Genomic DNA, 21,021 nt, shown 5'->3' with positions numbered 1-21,021 from the left:
GTTCAAGCATCTTTGGGATTTCACAACAAGGACACTATATGTGGACACGATTGTAAATAGTCAAAATATTGATACACTTAGAGAAACGTAGATGAAAAATTTTCTCTTTTTTTCAGATGGAAGAAACTAAGGAAAGAACAGCCTGTCCATGTCACCTTGCTTGTTGAACCAGGAAGCATGCATAGTTGCTAGTGGTCATTGACGAAACAACACAATATGACTATATCATCTATTATGGTTTGTTTTTCAGCAACTTAAACATCCGTTTCAGGAAAAAGGGTAAAGGTCTTCAAATATAAATGAGACTGATTCAGATGTCCTCCTCTGTAATGCATTTGGTGCAACTCCTAACTAGAAAAGCACTATAATAAGTGTCAGCCTCTGCTTCGCTATTTGTTTTCAGCTGCCATTGAAACGGGGAGGGGAGAGAGAGAGAGAGAGAGAGAGAGAGGGAGGGAGGGAGGGAGGGAGGGAGGAGAGAGAGAGAGAGAGAGAGAGAGAGAGAGAGAGAGAGAGAGAGAGAGAGAGAGAGAGAGAGAGAGAGAGAGAGAGAGAGAGAGAGAGAGAGAGAGAGAGAATGAATGAGCGAGCTGAGATCTGGGCAACATTTTCTTTGTAACCTATCTGAAATGCCCCATAAATTCAAATATTCTCTGATTCAAATTGTAGTAGACATACCCGGATTGGGTTGAAGATATTCAATTGTCTTCGTCATTATTTCCATCACGGCCCTACTGGTGACATCCACTTTCTGCAATACAAAATGAAAGGGAAGGAAAGAATTCCCAAATAAGAATGGAAAAACTAAATTCAATACCCTGGTTCTTTCTTCTTCCACATCTCAATATTAGGGAGCAGTGCCCCTTGGTACCCTATTGTGTCTTCGTTTCAGAGACACTTCTTTACCCACACACAGAAACAGGTGGGGGGAAAAGCAATGAGAGTGGGAGTGGGAGCAACTTCCTGCCCTTCAGTTTCATTGTGTGAAGCTTGCAGGGAGTATCCTTCCTTCCTTCCTTCCTTCCTTCCATCCATCCATCCATCCATCCATCCATCCATCCATCCATCCATCCAATTTGGTTTCCCGCCATCCTCTTTTCTTCTTTTCCTACTGCATGATCTCTGTCCTCATTATAAGGCCTTCCTCCCCCCCCCACTTCTTTTCTGATTTTCCCATGAAAGGAAGGGCTGTGGTCTGTATGTGTATAGCTGAGAAAGACTGATTGGATGCAGATGGAAGTCTAATTGATTTTACAAAGAGGCACCTCACAGCTACCAGTTCGGTAGCAGGAATGTGCATATATGCACAGAAGATCGTGATGACATCTGGGTGGATGGGCGGAGCCTTGCGCTGCCACCACTACCGTTCCACCCGAACTGGTGCGAACCAGCAGAATACCACCTCTGGCACTTGAGCTTCTTTGGAAGTTCTACAGGGGAGCACAGCTATCATATACCCTTGACCGAAGATTGGTACACTCTTTCTATCTGGGATGGTCGTCCTCTTCCACCGAGTGCGCAGCTTCGGGAGGGACACACATGGAGCGGTGAGGGAGGAAGGGGACACCCGCCTAGCCAGTCAGATCAGCCGAATCAACCCTGGTGATCAATGGGGTGACAGATGTCTCAGCCAGATCACCCTCACATCCATCCTCTGGCACTTTAGTTTATGGACAATGAATTTTGATAGTTTCAGTCAATTGTTATAATTTTCAATTCTTGGCCCTCTTTTGGGCAGGAGGCACAATTTGATTGCTTATTTATGTTACTGGTTCAATTTTTAAGCAACACAGAATGTCCAAAATAAATTAATCCCAATAGTTAAAATCAAATCTGCATACAGACAGACACACACACAAACACACATACAGATAAAAATCCTATACCATGCCCACTTCTCCATCTTATCAATCTGGCATTGCCAACTTTAACTGAAGTTGAATCTTTTGAAATTGAAAAGTAGAATTTGAGCCTCTTTGGTCAACTAGTTTTGACACCAGGCTAGAAACCAGGAGGCTGGGAGCTTGAGTCCGATCTTAAGCATGAAAGTCATCTGGATGACTTCGGGTCCATCTTCTCAGTCTAACCCACCTCACAAGGTGGTTATTGTAGGGAAAATAAAATAGCATTAGCACTTAAGAGCCACAGTGGCACATAGTGGTGCAGTGGTTAGAGTGCAGTACTTCAGGCTACTTCTGCTAACTGCCAGTTGCCTGCAATTTGGCAATTCAAATCTCACCAGGCTCAAGGTTGACTCATCCTTCCGTCCTTCCGAGGTGGGTAAAATGAGGATTCAGATTGTTGGGGGCAATAGGCTGACTCTGTAAACCGCTTAGAAAGGATGTAAAGTGGTATATAAGTATGAATGCTATTGCTATCACACAAGATTTTAATGTGTGTGTGTATGTGTGTGTGTATCAGAGAGAGAGTGAGTGCACATGTGCAGGTATGTGTGTCTAAAGATATGCATTCTGCTGCTTTGAGTTTTGTGAGGGCTTGGTTTAAATTAAGAGATACCTTCCTTTCACAGTAATAGAACATTTGGGACATCATTATTCTGAGTTACTAGCAAAGAAAATGAGGGACCCCTTCCTTCTCCCCTCCCCTCTCCCACCTGCTAAGGCTTCTATTATATTTTGCAACACAGAACAGGCTAAAGCTTCTCCATTCCTTCCTTTCCTTTCTTTTCCCTTCCCAGTAGCCATGCTGCAGGCTGACAGTGCCACCCTATCCACCAGCATCTTGAAATCGTGCTCATTTTCTATCCTTTGAAGCCCACTCCTCTATTAAAAATGCATCTACTCTGTTAATATTTCAGATTGATTTCCCCAGACATCCAGAAGTGAGACATGTAGGGAGGGGCGCGGGTGAGCTGCTGACGGTTTGGACAGAGATCTAAAAACAGCCCCTTAATGCTCTTGCTTGGCGATCCCCATTAATGACATCTCAAGCCGCTTCTTTTCATGTGCAGCTGCACTACTACACACACACAGATATCCTCTCACATTATTAATTTCCTCTGCACGCCCACCTTTTATTTGTTCACCCACCTGCTTGTTGCCAGATGACAAGAAGCTCTTTGGGAGCCTGGGGAATAATTAGAGTTTATTACATGTCATTACAAGGCTTAGCATCGACAAGGGCTGGCCTAATTGAGTTCTCCAAGCACCAGCATAAAATGGAAAGGCCTTGACCATAAGATCAGAAGCAGGAAGAGCTTCATAAGAGCAGCTTCAAAGTGTGGATTCTGTGGTAGCTTTTTGGCTAGATTTGGGCAAGAATTACCTTTAATGAAATGGGATAGTGCCTCATTAATGGATTTATTATATCTCTTTATATTAAACAGCCGATTAGTTTATTTATTAGGTGTGTGTGTATGTGGATACACACACATACATTCCCACCTTATTCAAAGAGACATAAACTATCGCATCTACTAAATACTTGCAGCCATTCTGTTAATTAGGTTAAGCCAAGAATCACCCACTTGCGTAAGGAGGCTGTGAACATGTATCCCTTCACGGTTATACTTCTCAGTGCTATTGATTGTATGAAGACTGAGTAAGAACAAAAGGCAATATGGAGATGTATTCTATAATGACCTGTTTAAAATGGAAGAAGCATTTTAGTTTAAGAGATTCCAACCACAGCTGTAAAGTATCGGGCCCCAGAGGAAATTAAAAAGCTACCAACAGCAAATTCCATCCATAGAGCTTTAGAACATCATGGTATAAAACTGTGTCCAAACCATTGTGCTTTAAATACATATTTCCATTTTATAAGTATTTATTAAAAGTGCAAAAGGCAGCTGGGAGAAGGCTCATACTTGTGATCAATTGAGAGTTTTGCTCCTAGTGGGGGGGAAAGGCCCTCTATTTCTAAAAATGTGCCGTGCCATGTCTACACCAGTTTTGCAATCATAGTTTTCATATATTTTTGTTCACCTCTATATGCATAGGTTTTGTAGATGGATTTTGAAGAATCTGCTAGATATCTGGGCATAACTTCCAAATCTGAATATTGTCTGCTGACTGTCATTCTTGAACAGAACTATTCAAAGTGCAGGTGTTCTGTTCACCCCAGGGGTGGAATTTAATTTTTTTTACTTCTGGTTATATGGGTGTGGCGTGGCTTAGTGGGTATAGCTTAGTGGACATGGCAGGGGAAGGATATTGCAAAATCCCCATTCCCTCCCCACCTCTGGGGGGAAGGATACTGTAAAATCTTCATTATCTTCCCACCCCACTCCAGAGCAAGGATACTGTAAAATTTCCATTCCCTCTCCACCCTACTAACTTGCTTTCCAGCTCCTTTCTTCAGGGCAACAGAAGAAGACTGTCAGCCTCTGCTTCGCTGCTGCTTTTCGGTTGCCATTGAAATGGCAGAGATGCTGCCATTGAAATGGGGAGCGGGGGCATGGTATTTGGGAAGGGAATCATTTTCGCCTGGTGCGCCAGTTGCGACCCTACCTGAATCGGGAGGCTCTCACAACAGTCACTCGGGCCCTTGTGACCTCTAGGCTGGAATACTGCAATGTGCTCTACATGGGGCTGCCCTTGAAGAGCATCCGGCGACTTCAGCTAGTACAGAATGCGGCCGCGCGAGTGATTGTGGGTGCACCTCGGTTCACCCACATAACACCTATCCTCCGCGAGCTGCGCTGGCTACCTGTCGATCTCCGGATGCGCTTCAAGGTGTTACTAGTCACCCATAAAGCCCTACATGGTAGTGGATCTGGATACTTGAGAGACCGCCTTCTGCCAATTACCTCCCTGCGACCAATAAGATCACATAGATTAGGCCTCCTCCGTATTCCATCGGCCAGCCAATGCCGGCTGGCAACTACAAGGAGGAGGGCCTTCTCAGTAGTAGCCCCGACCCTTTGGAACGAGCTCCCCGTGGAGATTCATACCCTCTCCACCGTCCAGGCCTTCCGCACAGCCCTTAAGAACTGGCTAGCCCGTCAGGCCTGGGGACAAGGATAGCCGCCCCTCCCGAATGATGAATGTATGTTGCTTACTATTTTATTATATGTCTCTATGTCAATGTCTGTATTCCCCCTCCCTGATTTTATGTGAGCCGCCCTGAGTCCCCTCAGGGAAAAGGGCGGCCTACAAATATTAATAAAATCTCTAAAAAATCTCTAAATTTTGTGCTGGAGGACTGTTTAATTAGGGAGTTATTCTCACCATCTCTTTGCGCATGCGGAAGGAAGGGAGTTTCCCGCCAAGGCCAACTGTCCAGCATTCCATCCTGATGATGATTTTCGAAGATGTCTCCCACCTGACAGTTGGGTGAATTATGATTGGACTATGGACTGGGATACCAAGGGGAGGGGATTGAATCTTGTATTGATATCTATTGCTTTCGCGCCTTTTTATTCAGATTCAGCTTTGCTTTGTTTCTTTTCGTTTTTAACCAGTATAAGTACACTTAATCCTGAAATATGGGCTTGAGTGGTCTCTTTCTTGGTTATTAAATGAAGGGGCAGTGACAAAGACCCACCTGGGACACAGATCAGCTGGGACTTGGGATGCAGCAAATAGATGGGAGTGGAGCCAGCCAGAGGTGGCATTTGCCAGTTCTCCAAACTACTCAAAAATTCTGCTACAAATTCTCCAGAACCTGTCAGAACTGGCTGAATACCACCTCTGATTCACCCCCACCTCCCTATCTGGCCAGCCTATTGTTTTCGTGGACTGTTGTTTTCCAAGTCTTCATTGCAAGATAGGAGAACAGACATCCTCCTGAAAATCACTAAGAACAATCAAACCTTTTATTTAGAATAAGGTATATTTTTCAAGGAGAATGGTAATAGGATTCTTCCATCTTACAATTTGCTATGCACCTGGCATTGCAATTCCCTTCTTGGAGGAAGTATTCCTTGAATCATTGCTTTGCCTCTCCCCCTAAAGTTTGGCACAGTTTATTAGAACATGATGTACCCAATAATTTCCTCCTATCAGTGCAAGAGCCACTTGACAACCCACCATTTTATTTAAAGTAGGTTGTCACTTAGATAAGAAGCATGGGCAATTCTTCTGGCAAGTCTGGATGCTCCTTTCCCAATCATCTCTTGAACCTTTAAACCAACCTTCTCCTACCTAATGTAGTGGGACTGTAACTTCCAAAATGTAGCAGCATGGGAATTGAGGGATGAGGCCCGAACAGTAAGAAGTTGATAAAACTTCACTCTAGATCAGGGGAGTCAAACTCAATTTCATTGAGGGATGCATCAGGGTTGTGTTTGACCTTGGGGCGCTGAGGTTGGCATGACCAGCTCAGCATCACTTGGGTCATGGACTCTTGTGGTGGTCTGAGCACTCTGCCAGCAAAAATGGGCTCCCAAGCTCAGTTTTCAGTTGCAACAACCTCCTGCAATCCTGTGCCAGTGAAAACGGAGCTCGGGCCCGTTTTCACTGGCAGAGGGTTGCAGGAGGCTGTCGCAGCCAAAAATGGAGCTTGGGAGCCTGTTTTTGCTGGCAGAAGCACTGCAGGCTGATCCTTCGTTGTTTCCAGGGCAGCCCCGCAGTGCAGTTCTAAGCACCCCATGGGCTGGATCCACCCCCCGGGCCTTGAGTTTGACACCTCTGTTCTAGATGCTAGAATTAATCTGATGTAAATAGTACCAGTTATGCTAATTATGTTGTCTAACTATAGATAAGCAACCTAGGAAAACATAACATCCAACTGTGATGTTCTTTGACAAAATATATAAAAATGCATTTGGGGAATGCTGCAGTAAGTGATACAAGAGCAAATAACTTCCAGACTCACCCTTTCCATTTCTTTGAAGTCTTCATCTAGCTTAGTTCCTTCCGCTCCACCAACTTTTTCACTCACTTTCTGCAAAAAAAGGCAAAAAAGAAAAAAAAAGTTGATTTTTTACTCATTTATTATAAATAACTCACAGTGAACATATACCATACTCCTTCCTCCTCCTTATTCACCATCATGTATATTTATAAAACTTTTCTGTGCAAAGCAGTGCAGACAAAATAAAGCAATTGTAATGCTTTATTTTATGTATTTTCAGAGGTGCTTTTCAAGCAGTCTTATCATTTCCAGAGAGAAAGGAATACGTTGTGGTCCACCAGCGGCCTGCAGAGCTGGCAGCAGATTTGGACAGTGAGGAGGTTGGGGAGGAACATGGGCCAGTCCTGGAGTCTGGGGAAGGCTCTGATGAGGGCTCTGCACCAGAGGCAGAGAGGGGACCAAGGCCATCTGGTTGTTATTTGCTGCCTCCGGAGCCTCCAGAGTTTGACATCAGCGAAGCTGAAGAACAGCAGGAGCCTGCTCCCAGTGAGCATGCGCAGAGCTGCCAGAAGGCAAGAACAATTAAGAAAACAGGGTCGACTTAGGAGTAAGGCTTGGAGATGATTGGCCCCTCCCATAAGACATAAAAGAGGAGCAAATGGGATGTGAGCGTTTGCAGGAAGTAATTAGTTCAACTGGTTGGTTCAAGCTTTGAAAATTTCTGTTTGACTCTGTGCTAAATTTGGCCTTGTTCTGCATTTGGAAATTAGATCTCTGCAGCATCCCAAGGGAGATAAGGTGGCTGTTTATCAACATTCCTCTGAAAGACTGTGGCAACTCGAGCAGACATCTGTCGGAAGCTTCACGGACTTTGTGAACCCTTGCAGACTGGGAATGACCATAATTTCCAGCTGTATAAATAAAATAGGGTTTGGGGTACTAAGATTGTGGTTTATGATTTCTCAGGAAGCCTAGGTCAGAGCAGAATATTGGGGAATTGTAACACAACACATCTAGAGGTCACGAAAAGGCTGTTCTGAGTAATAGTTATGAATAATAAGGAAAAAAAACCATTTCTGAAATTTTATCATATTGATGAGATTGCATTGGGGTTTCTTTTAAATAAGGGTGTGACCTGTTAGTTATTGTGCAAAATTAACTGTGGGTCATGGCTGCCTAGATGGTGCTATTGTTTAGAAAGTGAAATTAAGCAATTCTGTTCAATGGTATCAGATCTCAAGAGAGAAGGTGGGGGGAAACCTTTGCATTCCAAAAATGAAAAGGATTAAGAAGGTTTCCAGAAACTTGTTCCTTCCAATGGATAGGCTTGACCATTCCAGTGATTTCCTTATTTTTAATAGTTATAAGTAAAATAAAAGGAATGCAATTAACCTAAAACAGATAATACAGAAGCTAAATTATTTTACACTGTATAAGCACTTAATAACTATTAGGAAGGTATCGATAGATGGATAGATAAGCAGGTAGGTAGGTAGAATACGCACAGACACAAAAATATACATACATACATACATACATACATACATACATACATACATACATACAGTAAAATGAATGGTTCCCTTCCCAAGGTTCCCTGTGCTAGTCATTCCTGACTCTAGGGCACAGTGCTCATCTCTGTTTCAAAGCCGAAGATCCAGAACTCTCCGAAGACATCTCCATGGTCATGTGGCTGGCATGACTCAATGCCAAGGGCCCACGGAACGATGTTGCCTTCTCACCAAAGGTAGTTCCTATTTTACTACCTGCATTTTTACATACTTTCAAACTGCTAGGTAGGCAGAAGCTGGGGCAGGTAAAGGGAACTCACTCTGTTATGTAGCGCTAGGGATTTGAACTGCCAAACTGACAACCTTTCTGATTTACAAGCTTAGCACCTTAGTCACTGAGCCACCACATCCATCCTTCCATCCAACCATCCATCCAACCATCCATCCATACCAGTAGTGGGTTCCAGATCCCGTTGTAACCGGTACAATGCAATGGGGCCAGGGGTCCACCACATGCATGAGCGCAGCATGCATGCAGCTCGTACCTGCGTACTTACCACCCACAATGCTCTGCGACACTACAGCTGCTCAGCGGAGCATCACACAGGCGCCGTACGCTCCGTGTGCATAAACCCGATCGGCTCAAATACAGGTGAGGAGGGCGGGTGGGCCCTCCAGAGCACTGTACCAGAACAGTACCTGATGGTCCCGGCAGGCACCGGTACCGGTCGTATCCCACCACTGATACATACATACTATATATCTTTGCTCTCAAGGAGATTACTACTATAGAAAACTAGATGCAAATAATTTAGTAACAAACACTCAAGTCAATGCAGATCTAGAGGGGGTGTTATTGATATTCAATTAGTATACAGTGATGATGAAGAAGTATATTGCAACAGCAGATTCCTTCCCTTATCATATATGCTCTTGACTAATGACTGAACATAATGACACATTAGCTTATACCCGCAATTCTACTTTTTCTTCAATCTGCAACTATTCCTTTATTCCAATTGATAATGGTGGTGGTAGTGTGTATGTTATAAATGCACCTAGAAACATGGGAATGGGCAAGCTCATTATCCTCCAATTGTGTTCATGACCATCAGAGTACTGGGACATCTACATTGTGCATTTTGAGTGAAGGAGTAGGCAAATGACAATGTCCATCCTCTTCTAAATTGCCCTATGGTGCATCAGAGGTCATGATACAATTATATACCGGTAATCATTTTATTTGCTCAATTACATGAGGCTTGTACTGTCATTTTGATGACATTGTGGTTGTAAACATTTGTTGCACAGGGACATATACACTACTAGATAACCAGTGCCCCATTGGATCATAATTTCTGAGATATTTCCTTACCAGATTCCCCAGTGCCTTCAACAATGGCAGAACTTACAATATACTGCTTTCACTGGAAAAGCTGGGATACATTTAGAGATGTACCTATCTTGAAAATAGCTCTTGTTTAACTGTATGCCACAACAGAGGCAAACATGAACACAGGAAATGCTTTTTGACATTTGGTATTATATCTTAAATGAGCTGATAACCCGGTATTGTCCGGGTATTTATTTATAGGAGAAAATGTCTGGACCAAACATAATTTCTAACGTTGGATTTTCCCCCTTACCAGAAGAAGCCCCTTTGTGGGGTATTGCGATGCCGTTACCATGGCAATTCCACCTCGCTGTACAGTAGAAGTCATTTTAAGGCACAACAGGCTGCATCTTAACAGAACACACACACCAAGGGGTGTTAGAGGTATCTTACCCCCACAGTATTTTTTTCCAGAGAGTAAGTCATCTGTGTACCAAGTTTTGTTGAAATTGCTTGAGGCGTTCTAGAGTTATGCTGGAACACCACACACACACACACACACACACACACACACACACACACACACACACACACACACAAACACACAAAAATTTCAAGCCAGGTCTGAACTATGTAAAAGCCTGTATAAAGCAACGCTTCGCAAATTCAAGATTACTGATCAAGTGAACAATGTTCTAATCAGTAAAAGTGGCTCTAATGAGTCTTCCATTAATTATACAATAGAAGAAAAAGATCTGATGAAGTAAAATTTTAGAGTCACATTTTCATGCTATTTAAAGCATACATCCTGTAAGAGAGATTGAGCTTTTATTTTTCTTTTAATAATGTTTCCAAAAATGAAAGTACTTTCACTTGCTGCTTTGCTGCATTTATATCTCTTTGCTGAAATGATTAAAGCTTCAGCTTTGCTGCTTCAAATCCAGACACACACATACAATTCCATACAGTTAGGAATGATTTAAAATAGCAATAAAACAAGCATCCTTGTATTAATATTTATTATATAGGAGTGCCTGTCAGAAAAAAACAGGACTATCTGGGCCTTCTGTGATATTTCCAGGATAATTGTTTAAGGAATGTCTGAAACAATCTTGAAACACCAGATGGGAATTAATCCTTGCTTGATTCATCCTATAACTAGAGTGGTAGGAAATATACGAATGCATTTGGCCTAGACCTGATACAACAGTACACCCACATATACACACAGAGATGCATGTGTAACTCAGTGTGCACAAGGTTAGACAGCCAAATGTGTGCTGAAGAGCAGATACACGCAAATATATGCAAGCACATAACACAAAAATGCAAAAAAAAAAGTCTTCTTCTCCATGGAGAGTTGGTGGGAGTGGGAGCCACTATTCCCTCACTGCAGAAGAAAGCATTAAACTCTATGAGAAGGGAAGCTGTGTAGAAAGCTGAAAGGAGGACCCTTTCACTCCAAGGGACCATGTCTGCCCTGATCCTGTCAGGTGTAAATCCTGCTCTCAAGACCTTGGATAATCCTGAGAGAACTGTTTTCTGCTACCATTAGATCGCATAGTACTTTGAATGCAGTATTGCCAGCCAACTCTGCCCACAGTCTGGAGTTCGACACGGCTTCCACCCTTCAGAGGTGGGTAAAATGAGGACCCAGATAGATGGAGGCAATATGCTGACATTGTAAAATCACCCAGAGAGTGTTGTAAAGCACTATGTGGTGGTACACAAGACTAAGTGCTATTGCTATTGCTATCACTAACACTGCAGAAATAGTTCATCTGCATCTCAACTGCTTGCAACACCATTGGTAGTCAGACAATTCTGGGCAGCTATGATGAATTACACACAAATCAGGCTGCTTTTTTTTAGCCTGCTAGTTTCCTTCCCATAACCCCACTTCGACAAGGGCTCCAACCTTGATTTCTCCAGAATTATGCAGATGTTATAATTTTCACTGTGAAAAAAACCTGGTCAAAGAATCATAAAAATTAACAATATTTTTTTAAAAAAAAAATATGCAAAGCAATGACAGCAGCTATGCTTGTATTGGGAGAAAAACACAGAACATTTCCCTAATCAATTCCTGGCACACAAGCAACTTTTAGAAAAGCTGTGAGAAAAGGGAGCGTGTGCTACCGCGCCTGAAACCACAAATCCTCCACTATGCATGCAGCGATCTCTGATGAAAGAAAAACACCAGCCTCCTTGAGAATAAACCTCACCACCAGAGAAAAACGAACATAAAACTCAGTGCTTGCTGAGCTAAAGGCTTCCTGTTAAAGGAGGATGACTGCAGATAAGCTGATGACAGAGAGAAAACTAAAGAAAACCGATCATATGTATAGGAGATGACCAGGCTGAGCCTGAGGGAGGGGTCAAATGCATCATCAGTCATGAGTCCCTTCGTGCCCAGAAGAGATCTAAGTCGAGCCCACCTTAAATCCCTTCTATTCTTATCTCCTGTTAGTTTCCCTTGGCTGTTAGTAGTTCAGATTCTTATACAGAGCTTAAGTTTACAATAAATTTTTATACCAATTTGAACAGTCTGGCTCTCCTGACTTTCCTGGGGCTTGACATCATGGATTTCTGTATTGAGGCCTATAAAAATTCCCCCACCCTTCAACAGAACTTCAAACCAGCTCACTTTCCAGGCAGAAAATGTGGCCTGGTCATCTCTAATAGAAGCACCATGCATTTGTGTGGGTAGGGGAACAGCATCATGATGTGCCATCAAGTTGTGGTCAACTCTCAGACATCACATGGATAAAGTTTTTCCAGGGTGATTTAGCTCTTAATTCAGTTTTTCAGGTGTCCCAATGATACAATCTTATCTTTGTTTCCACCTTTCCCAGCATACAAGCCTTCTCTGGAGAACTACTGTATTTTTCAGAGTATAAAACACACCAAGATTTTGAAGAGTTAAATTTAAAACATTTTTTTGCCCTCTGCAGACCTCCCAAACCCTCTGCACACCTCATTTTTTTGTGAAAAACGAAGCATGCAGAGAGTTTGATAGGCCTGCAAAGTGCCCCTAGGGGCTGGCAGGTGGGGGGGAGCAAAAGTGAACAAAAAATGGCCAATTTTTTGCCAAAAAAAGGGCATGCATAGCCTTTAGGAGGCTTGTAGAGTGCTCCTGAAGGTTGGGGGGGGGGGAATTAGCAAAAACAGCCTGGTTTTTTTGCTCATTTTTGCCTTCCCCAGCCCTCAGGAGCATTTGCAGGCCTCCCAAACCCTCTGGATGTCCATTTTTGTGAAGGGGTGGGGTTTTGTGAGCCAAAAATGCTGTATACAGTGTATAAGACTCACCCAGATTTTCACTCTCTGTTTTGGGGGGAAAAGGTGCATTTTATACTCCAAAAAATAAGGTAGGTCTTCATATTATGTGCCTGAATTAGGATAACTTAAGCCTGGCCACTTGTTCTCTAGATTGATCTGCTCAACGATCCATTTGTTTGTTTTCTTGGTTTTTATAGGAGTCTTCACCAACCAAATTGAGAAGCGTCAATACTTTTCCTATCCTGATCCTTCAAAGTATAGCTTTCACTTCCATATGGCAATGCCATTACTTATCTACTTCTGATTTTTGTAGGTGCAGATCCATCATGGGATTTGAATACCTTTTTCCAGGCCTCCGTATCTGTTCTATTTCTCGACTGCTTATTCCTTTACTGTTGATAGTTCATTCTAAAATGCAGAAACTATGCATCACTTCAGTATCTTTACTGTCAATTCTAAAGCTGGTTGTTCTACCTATTATCATTACTTTGGCCTTCTTTACATTTAATTTTAGTCCCATTTTTTTCACTGCACTCCTTGAGTTTCATTACTAGAGCTTGCAGAGCCTTAACATTTTCAGCTATCAGAATAGCGTCATCAGCATAGTGCAGATTATTGATGTTTCTCCTTCCAATTTTATAAACCACAGTCATCTTCTTCCTTGATATATATTTAGCATTCAGGGTGAATAAACAGAGGGAAAATATACAGCCTTGTCATACTTCTCTGGCTTATCTCTTTATTTGGACTTTATAACTTGATTTAATGGTGTGAATGATCAAAGCTTCAAAGGGACTGTGTCCCTGAGAACTTCAGGGACAGGAGTGAATAAATTTTGTGTGTGTCCAGCATTTCTTTTCTTTGCTCAAGTAACTACTAGTTAGTTCCCTATTTCTCTTCTATTAACAGGTCATGACCACACAATCTCTCTTACGCCTACCTATGATTATAGAGTTTCAAAAACTGATAAAGGACAGAATAATAGAAAAGTTAGAAAAAGAGAGAAGTGAGAAAAAGGAGACTTATAAGTAAAACCTGAAAAGAAAATATATATGAAAAAAGTAGAAGAGTAACTTCCAAAGTTCTTTAGTACAGATACAAATATATAATAATCATGACCACACAATAATCATGCCTGTTTTTCATGGCCCCAAATTCTTCTTTAAGCAGAAACTTATGGAAAATTGGTGGCACAACTTTTTGAGTCCAAAAATACTTTAAGAATGCGGTGAAAATTCTAACACACATTTAAGAGAATTTATCTGAGAACCCCTCTAAATCGATGGAAACAGTTAGCTCAACCCACCTTGCAATACTGCTTTTTTCACTGTGGCCCTCAGGTTCCTCAAAAATATTGTAGCACCACAAACTAAAGATTGCCTTTCTATATCACAGAATGAAAAGAGAGGTGCCTTTTGTGGTTGGATTTTTTTGTTGAGCAACACCAATCCTCATTGTAGTATGTTTTGATTGTCTCTTTTATCAACCTTTTAGTTTTACTGTCTTATCTCACAACATTGTCAAGTTCTTGCATTCTAGCATAACTCCAGCACTGAGTCCTAATATTCCATTATTCAATGTCTTTCAGGATTAAAGACTACAATTTATGAATTATAGCCGCAAGTCAATGGAAGCCAAATTCACGGAAATCCTTCAACTAATTAAAACTTTTCATGCAAACAACAATAAAGCCTTCTTGATTTTATGACACAGCTATCTTTGTATTAGCCTCTGGGCAAAACTTTATAAACAATATTTATCAAAATCTAACTTACATTAATAATAGCAATAGCACTTAGACTTGTATACCGCTTCACAGTGCTTTACAGCCCTCCCTAAGTGGTTTAGAGTAAGCATATTGTCCCCAACAATTTGGCTCCTCATTTTACCCACCTTGGAAGGATGGAAGGCCTTGAGCCTGGTGAGATTTTAACTGCCAAATTGCAGGCAGGCAGCAGAAGCAGCCTGCGGTACTGCACTCTAACCACTGCACCACCATAGCTCATAAGCCATGGTGGGATTCAAACATTTTTACTACCAGTTCTGTGAGTGTGGCTTGGTGGGCGTGTTGGGGGAAGGATACTGTAAAATCTCTATTCCTTCCCCATTCCAGGTGAAGGTTACTGCAAAATCCCCATTCCCTTCTGATCAGCTGGGACTTGGGAGACAGAGAATAGATGGGGGTGGGACCAGTCAGAGGTGGTATCTCCAGAACTGGTCAGAACCTGCTGAGTACCACCTCTGCTCATAAGCATGGGTATTTGTGATAGATGCAAGCAATTGAAATTTTCTTTACATCTGATTTTATATGTACAATGTGTAATCATGCACAAATTGCAATATTCTTCGAATATCCTTGATAAAATATGTGGGGGAATAAGAGGACCAAATAAAATAAGGAAAAACAATTGGCATCAATTTTGGTTCTTTTGGAACACATGTTGACAATTGCAGCATCATATTAATGACAACAGTGATTAATATGATGCTGCAATTATGGATGCAATCATATTTTTGAGGTGCATAATAGTATTATATATTTGCTATTTTCCATAAGGGTTTCTAATACTTAGGGAATAACTTGTTATAGCAAAATTAATTTTTGACTCTCATTGGACCAACCTCTTGTCATAGGAACATCCTTGATATTTGACTTTGTACCTGTAGTCTTTAATATTGTTCAACAGTGAGTTTATTTTTGTGTTCTAAACTTGGGACTGGATTTATGACTATGAGATTAGCTAGAAAGATTGATTACTGCAGCAATTTAGATAATGAGCTGCTGATCTTAAAGCTAAGACAGAGGTCTACCATCATGAATAAAGCATCTCATGAAATTCTAAAGTGGTTACTGATGTACAATGCATCTGAACAAAAACATAATTTTGTCCAGTTTGATAAGTACAGGCTGAGGATGTGACCAAGATATTTGAGGAGAATTACCCTATTTGGGCTCTTTTGATTTTCCTTGCCTATCATGGCTAAATTTAGTTAGGCTGGTGGACATAAATGCACATTACCCATTAGAGGATCAATTAGTCACAAATTAACAAAAGTGAATCCCAGAAGAATCAAATTGGATCACTTTATGGGGATTGATGTCCATCAGCTTGATGGCTGCCTCTGAAGGGTCTATGACAAATTGCCACGGCCAACTTGCCATGGACAATTCGCCATGGCCATCTTGCCCCAGGACAACTCACTGCAGGACAAGAGTTACCCTAGTGTCAAAGAAATAGTGGAACAGAATCATTAAAGAAAGGATGCAAAAGGAGGGCAAAATGAAATGTGAATGGCAAAAATTAAAATAATTTTTATTTATTTTAAATAATTGAATAGAATTGTAGAATTGTCCCACAATGAATTGTCTCGCAGTGAGTTGGCCATGGCGAGTTGTCCTGTGCCAAGTTACCTGCGGTGAATTTGCTATGGCAAGTTGTCCCATTCCCGCCTCTGAATGCCAGCTGCTGAGAGACTAGGACCCTTCCCTGTGAAGTTGGTTGGTCACAGTGAAAACAGACTGCTGGACTAGAAGGGCACTGCTTATGTCCTTATGCTATCGTGGTAAAAAGGGTAATGATATCTAAGTATTCTTGAAGGATACTCATTATCAAAATCTACTCCAGTTTAGATTCTGGTCTGGGCTCTTGTTTATTTTCTGCATTCCATATGGGGAAAACTTAACAGGTACAATATCATTATGATGTGGATACATAAATTCACAGAGGTAACTGTCAACTATTGGTCCATAACCCATCTTATTTGGTGGGGGAAAAAGTGTAAGAGAATCAAAATAAGCAGAGGTAATCGATGGACAAAACTCATTAAAAGGCCAAAAACTTCTTTGCAGGCTAAAAAGCAACAGAAGCACTGGCTGATTATTGGATAAATTACATGTGGTCATCATGATAGATAACTTTACTGGGAGAAGGACAGAATGAGTATAACAGCATTTCACACCAAGAATCCAGTAGGCTCCCAGATCTGTGCTACAGATCAACAAAAGCAAAGAATAGTATTGTACTGTATGTAACTGAATACTCAGTACTAAATTTTATAGAGCCGAGGTGGCGCGGTGGTTAAATGCAGCACTGCAGGCTACTTCAGCTGACTGCTAGATCAGCAGTTCAGCGGTTCAAATCTCACCGGCTCAGGGTTGACTCAGCCTTCCATCCTTCCGAGGTGGGTAAAATGAGGACCCGGATTGTTGTTGGGGGCAATATGCTGACTCTCTGTAAACCGCTTAGAGAGGGCTTAAAGCCCTATGAAGCGGTATATAAGTCTACTGCTATTGCTACTGCTATTATGTTGCATTGTAATGCTTCATTAAAATGGCAAAAGTACAAGTAATCAATTGAGATTTTGTAGTTACACAGAAGTTCTTCTCATCTTCTTCAGAATCAGGATCTCGTTTTTCTGGGGCCAATATTAACCCCATCATCCACCCACCCACTCAGCCATCTATCATCCTGCTTGGTGATTTGGCAGTGCTGGGATTGCTAAATTTTCTTCTGCCTTGCTAGCGCTTTGCTGCAGAATCACTGCTGCAGTGCTATTGCACATTAATTGGGGACAAAAAGAACTACGAACGAGTGGAAAGACAGCAGCAGCAATGGCACAAAACGCACAAAATGTACAAGAGACTTCATTTGCATGCAGTTAATGTCATCATATAAAGGAGTAATGTCAGCTGTAATGCAGGGTATCCTAAAAGCCCATCGTTGTTATTAATTCAGAAAGGCTTGCTACCATGTGAAAATAACAAACTATTTGAACAATAACCAGAAAGGAAACATATAATTATACTTATAAAAGGATGTATAGAATTATTTTTCATGGAGATTAGGAACAGCATCCTTTTTCTATTGCTTTGCTGTGTCTTTGTAGCTGAAACAGAGGGTTAATTTTATTTCAGTGTTTCATCAAAAGTGTGTCTTGAAGGTCATATTTCACTCTGAAACTACATGTTAGCTGAAAAAGTTTTGATTATTTCAGTGAAACTTGTTGCCACTTAACCACACACTTAATCAAGCCAAGGTGGCGCAGTGGTTAAATGCAGCACTGCAGGCTACTGCTAGATCAGCAGTTCAGCGGTTCAAATCTCACCGGCTCAGGGTTGACTCAGCCTTCCATCCTTCCGAGGTGGGTAAAATGAGGACCCAGATTGTTGGGGGCAATATGCTGACTCTCTGTAAACCGCTTAGAGAGGGCTGAAAGCCCTATGAAGCGGTATATAAGTCTACTGCTATTGCTATTGCTATTAAGAGATCTGTGTGAAAGTAGGAAAGTCATTAAACAAAATTGTATTATGATGGTGGAAACACATTTAAATCACTACCCCTGCTAAAAACTATAATGTATCTTTGCAATAGCTGCTTTGTATTTAAGAAACAAGCCTATTCAGTATAATGCAAGTGAGGCTGGAGCCGTTTCGTTGGTAAATTAATATTAGGGAATAAGAATTGAATGTGATACTGAAATTTAACGTAAAGTATGGCTTTTCATTATAACTATCTTTATTGGCTATTGTTCAATGGAAATGATTTTTTTTTATATATTGAAATACACTAAAACCTTTGCTAAATGAAACTCATCCCCTATAAAAGAATCTACCAGTGGTGTCAAACTGGTGGCTTGTAGGCCCGATGCATCACATGTAGGCCATGCCCACCCTAGCTTCACGAAGGGAAAAAACATTGTGAGTCGTCACGTGATGGCAACATGACAAGGCACGTTTGAAACCCATGATTTAGACTAAAATAGCAGTTTCTCTCGTTCTTGAATGGATCCACTTACAGTCAACCAAGAACACTGGGCATTTTTCAGGGAAAAGCAAGCAGGGTTTTTCCCCGCCTGCTTCTTGTTTCTATTTAGGCAGCTGCACTTCGCTTTCCTGATCCTGTTAAAACAAACAGTTTAAAACAAACACACCAAACTGGAAGCAAAAATGCTGATAATTGAAATTAATCACAGGATATCATAGTCAAATTCCTGGATTCAAAGGATATTTTCTCCCTAATTTCCACACAAATGGGCATATAACTTTAAACTATAAGAGAGGAGCATTTCTCATCTCAATGTCCAACTGAAATTGGTTGAACTGAAATATGTTCTGCGCAATATGTAATTCTAACATATTGAAGGACATCAAATTGGGAAAAGCTAGCAGTCAATGAACTTAAAACTTAGGTCAGGGGTACTGCAAGTACAAAAGGCAAGCTAGTCAATCAAGCTAACTGTGGCAGGACACTAGATGAAAATTTGAAATAAGAAGGTGGAGGGTTGAGAGAGGAAAATACATTAACATCATATACAAGTGAAACTCGAAAAATTAGAATATCATGCAAAAGTTCATTTATTTCAGTAATGCAACTTAAAAGGTGAAACTAATATATGAGATAGACTCATTACATACAAAGCAACATAGTTCAAGCCGTGAATTGTCCTAATTGTGATGATTACGGCTTACAGCTCATGAAAATCCCAAATCCACAATCTCAGAAAATTAGAATATTGTGAAAAGGTGCAATATTCTAGGCTCAAAGTGTCCCACTCTAATCAGCTAATTAAGCCATAGCACCTGCAAAGGGTTCCTGAGCCTTTAAATGGTCTCTCAGTCTGGTTCAGTAGGAATCACAATCATGGGGAAGACTGCTGACCTGACAGTTGTGCAGAAAACCATCATTGCTACCCTCCATAAGGAGGGAAAGCCTCAAAAGGTAATTGCAAAAAAATTGGATGTTCCCAAAGTGCTGTATCTACTGTACTACTGTAACGCGCTCTATATGGGGCTGCCCTTGAAGACTGTTCAAAGACTTCAGTTAGTCCAGAATGCAGCCGCGCGAGCGATTGTGGGTGCACCTAGGTACACCCACGTCACACCTATCCTCCGCGAGCTGCACTGGCTACCCATTAGTCTCCGGACCCGCTTCAAGGTGCTGGTCGTTACCTATAAAGCTCTACATGGCATCGGACCTGGGCACCTGAGAGACCGCCTCCTGCCGATTATCTCCCAGAGACCAGTTAGATCTCACAGGTTAGGTCTCCTCCGGATTCCATCTGCCAGCCAATGCCGGCTGGGCGACTCCCCGGGGGAGAGCCTTCTCTGTTGCAGCTCCAGCCCTCTGGAATGACCTCCCCGTGGAGATCCGGACCCTTACTACCCTCCCGGCCTTCCGCAAAGCCACCAAGTCCTGGCTGCTCCAGCAGGCCAGGGGGCTTGTGAAACATCCAGCCCCACGGAAATTGTGAATGTTGCGTCTTTTTTTAAAATGTCGTCTTTGTCTATTTATCCCCCTTCCCTTGTCTGTTGTGAGCCGCCCGGAGTCCTCCGGGAGTGGGCGGCATACAAGACAAATAAAATGAAATGACTGAATGAAATGTATCAAAGCACATTAATAGAAAGTTATGTGGAAGGGAAAAGTGTGGAAGAAAAAGGTGCACGAGCAGCAGGGATGACTGCAGCCTGGAGAGGATTGTCAGGAAAAGGCCATTCAAAAGTGTTGGGGACTTTCACAAAAAATGGACTAAGGCTGGAGTCATGTATCAAGAGCCACCATACACAGACGGATCCTGGACATGGGCTTCAAATGTTGTATTCCTCTTGTCAAGCCGCTCCTGAACAACAAACAACGTCAGAAGCGTCTTACCTGGGCTAAAGACAAACAGACCTGGTCTGTTGCTCAGTGGTCCAAAGTCCTCTTTTCTGATGAGAGCAACGTTTGCATCTCATTTGGAAACCAAGGATCCAAAGTATGGAGGAAGAATGGAGAGGCACACACTGCAAGATGCTGGAAGTCCAGTGTGAAGTTTCCACAGTCTGTTTTGATTTGGGGAGCCATGTCATCTGCTACAGTGGTCCACTGTGCTTCATTAAGTTCGGGCAATGTAGCTGTCTATCAGGAGATTTTGGAGCACTTCATGCTTCCTTCCGTAGACGAGCTTTATGGGGATGCTGGCTTCATTTTCCAGCAGGACTTGGCACCTGCCCACACTGCCAAAAGCAGCAAAACCTGGTTCAATGACCGTGGGATTACTGTGCTTGATTGGCCAGCAAACTCGCCTGAACTGAACCCAATAGAGAGTCTATGGGGCATTGCCAAGAGAAAGATGAGAGACATGAGACCGAACAATGCAGAAGAG

The 21,021-nt window shown here is 42.0% G+C and overlaps 1 protein-coding gene across 3 annotated transcripts in view; it reads right to left on the bottom strand.

Annotated features, from left to right (window-relative positions):
• Nucleotides 1-21,021, bottom strand: part of SH3GL2 (SH3 domain containing GRB2 like 2, endophilin A1) — a 113,690-nt gene that overhangs the window by 24,798 nt on the left and 67,871 nt on the right. For all 3 annotated transcript variants that reach the window (XM_087716107.1, XM_087716108.1, XM_087716109.1), the window contains exons 2-3: nt 6,778-6,846; nt 679-751 (exon numbers count right to left, since the gene is read on the bottom strand). In XM_087716107.1, coding sequence (XP_087572233.1) covers nt 679-751; nt 6,778-6,846 — 142 coding nt within the window. The remainder of the gene's footprint in view (nt 1-678; nt 752-6,777; nt 6,847-21,021) is intronic.

Source organism: Thamnophis sirtalis, unplaced genomic scaffold, assembly GCF_051295495.1.
Source record: "Thamnophis sirtalis isolate CommonGarterSnake01/CBP01778 unplaced genomic scaffold, rThaSir2_p1.2 scaffold_5, whole genome shotgun sequence".
Lineage (NCBI taxonomy): Eukaryota > Metazoa > Chordata > Lepidosauria > Squamata > Natricidae > Thamnophis > Thamnophis sirtalis.
The sequence above is the reverse complement of the archived record's forward strand: the minus strand, read 5'-3'. Positions and strand labels throughout refer to the sequence as shown.